The sequence below is a fragment of the Cornus florida genome, unplaced genomic scaffold, assembly GCF_030987335.1.
Source record: "Cornus florida cultivar Cherokee Brave unplaced genomic scaffold, ASM3098733v1 CherokeeBrave_3.0.0_Hap2_Chr07, whole genome shotgun sequence".
Lineage (NCBI taxonomy): Eukaryota > Viridiplantae > Streptophyta > Magnoliopsida > Cornales > Cornaceae > Cornus > Cornus florida.
This window is the reverse complement of record NW_026775577.1, coordinates 3,499,379-3,502,179: the sequence shown is the minus strand read 5'-3', so window position 1 is coordinate 3,502,179 and position 2,801 is coordinate 3,499,379. Positions and strand designations below refer to the sequence as shown.

The 2,801-nt window shown below is 37.8% G+C and overlaps 1 protein-coding gene across 1 annotated transcript; it reads left to right on the top strand.

The window, feature by feature from the left end:
- Positions 1 to 456: 456 nt before the first annotated feature.
- Positions 457 to 2,201, top strand: LOC132315784 (UDP-glycosyltransferase 90A1-like). Its single transcript, XM_059814186.1, has one exon. It carries the CDS (start codon positions 457 to 459, stop codon positions 1,867 to 1,869), a length of 1,413 nt encoding a protein of 470 aa, XP_059670169.1. The 3' UTR covers positions 1,870 to 2,201.
- The last annotated feature ends 600 nt before the right edge of the window (positions 2,202 to 2,801 follow it).

Here is a 2,801-nt window from a genome sequence, read left to right as displayed (position 1 = left end):
CTCAAGCCAATAAAAGAAAATTTAATTTTTTAGTATGTATTTGGTTGGCATCAATTTTTTTTATGAGAAGGCATCATTTCATAGTCTAAATAACGTCAAAGTTACAAGAGAAATGTATTAATTTACCTAATTTTTCTTCATATTAATTTACATAATTTTTCGTGTTTATTCTTGTTAAATTCGAGTATTTATTCTGTTTCATCTTTTGTTCTTTTTAGTATATAATTAATACAATAACTCATCATGAAGAATCTTGTTGACTTTCTTTGAACGCTAACAATTTCTCAGTGGTCCTTAATTTATTAGTACTTCGTGGGCCAAACTGGAATAATAGCACTTTTTGTTATTTTATTTTAGGCAGTAAAAAATAAAATTACCAAAATGCCAGTGGATCCCACTGCACTAACAACTAGTACAAAAAACATGCGCTAGCAAATTACTCCTTACAAAAGAGAGATGGCTTCTGTTGATCCTTGGAGATTATCTAATAACATCCATGTGGTTCTCTTTCCGTTCATGTCAAAAGGCCACACAATCCCAATCCTCCACCTAGCCCGGCTCCTCCTCCACCGCCGCATCACCGTCACCATCATCACCACCCCCGCCAACCTCCCCTTCATCTCCGCCTTCCTCTCCGACACCAGCGCCTCCGTCCTCCCCCTCCCCTTCCCGGACAACCTCCCCGACATCCCCTCCGGCATCGAGAGCACTGACAAACTCCCCTCCATGTCCCTCTTCGTCCGCTTCGCCAACGCCACCAAGCTCATGCAACCCCACTTCGAACAAGCCTTGAACTCCCTCCCAAACATCACCTTCCTCGTCTCGGACGGGTTCTTGGGCTGGACCGTGGACTCCGCCTCCAAATTGGGCATCCCAAGACTGGTCTATTACGGAATGAACAACTATGCCATTACCATATCCGCCGACGTGGCCCAAAATCGGCTTCTTTCAAAGCTCAATTCAGACGACGAGCCATTCACAGTCACTAGCTTTCCTTGGATCCAACTCACAAGAAACGACTTCGAGCCACCGTTATCTGACCCAGATCCCAATGGCCCAAAGTTCGGGTTTATAATGGAGCAAGCTAAATCAACAACGGAGAGTTATGGGCTTTTAGTAAATAGCTTCTACGATCTGGAGCCACAATTCGTGGACTACGGGAATTCTCACTGGCAGCCCAAACTCCTGTGTATTGGGCCTCTCTGTTTGGCCCAAGAACTCAAGCGCAAATCAGAACCAAAGCCCAAATGGATTGATTGGCTAGACAGAAAGCAAGAACAGGGGAGCTCTGTTCTTTACGTGGCGTTTGGCTCTCAAGCAGAGATATCAGAAGCACAATTACATGAAATTGAAGTTGGTTTAGAGAAATCAATGGTGAATTTTTTGTGGGTTATGAAGAAAAAAGAGGAAGAACTAGGAAATGGGTTTGAAGAGAGAGTTAGAGAGAGAGGATTAATAGTGAGAGAATGGGTTGATCAGAGGGAGATACTTGGGCATGAGAGTGTGAAGGGGTTTCTGAGTCACTGCGGGTGGAACTCGGTGGTGGAGAGTATATGCGCGAAGGTGCCGATACTGACGTGGCCGATGATGGCGGAGCAGCACCTGAATGCGAGGATGGTGGTGGAGGAGATAAAGGTGGGAGTGAGGGTGGAGACTTGTGATGGGTCGGTGAGAGGGTTTGTGAAGTGGGAAGGGTTGGAGAAGATGGTGAAGGAGTTGATGGAGGGTGAGAAGGGGAAGATGGTGAGGAAGAAGGTGGTGGAGGTGGGTCACGCGGCGAAGAGAGCTATGGAGGAAGGTGGGTCTTCATGGAAGGAGTTGAATGAACTTATCAATGAGTTACATGCAATGAGACTTGTACCTCACTGATTATTTGTGTACTTGTATATTTTGAATATTCTATCTAATTATAGCCCTTTTTCTACTTCTAAATGAGATAATAATTATATTAATTAAGGAGTAATATAGAACTAATACGAGATCGAAATCACTGTGGAAGAAAGAAGCAATTTTTTGGTGTTTGAAAAATATAAATTTACACACAATTTATTTAATCCGATAAAGCCATTGAAGCTCATTTTTTGTTTCATTTTTTGTTTTTAAATGATAAAATAAACACACATTCTTTTAATAACGTCTAGCTTAATTTTTTTTTTTTAACTGATAAAAATAACTAAAGTGTAAATGTGTCTGTAAGAGACAAATAGAAGCTTTCTTTATCTAATGATTACATTGTCAACATAATCACATTTACAATGTAGAATTTTTATATTAATTACTAAGCATAGATCATACACAAGCGACAGAACCTGATTTTAGCATTTCATGAGCACAATTCAAGCCTAATCCATGGAACTTGGATTTTCAATTCAAACTGAGATTTATAAATAAAAAGTCGGAATAATTCGAATTACTTATATTATTAAATTTAATGCAATCTTTAAATATATATGAGTAGTAATAATACTAATATCGAACAATTGCAAACTTTATTTTTTTTACGGTCACACTAAAATCTAAAATGAAATGACAATTATAACCTTAACTTTACAAATAAATAATTATTACTTTTTAAATGACACAAATTTCCTTTCAAATTTTATCTCCTTATATCTAATCTTTAATATTTTAGATATCTTTTGGCAAGATAAAAAAAATATATTGAATAATATTTTGTTTCTAGGACAAAATATATATATATATAACTTTTTTTTTTCCTGTCAAAAGAGATAATTAATGGTTACTTTTTAAATTTTTGGTCCCGTCAAAAGAAACAATTTATTCAATATATATATATATTT

Coding starts and splice junctions, on each gene's coding strand:
- LOC132315784 (XM_059814186.1), top strand. CDS start 457: ATGGCTTCTGTTGATCCTTGGAGATTATCTAATAACATCCATGTGGTT.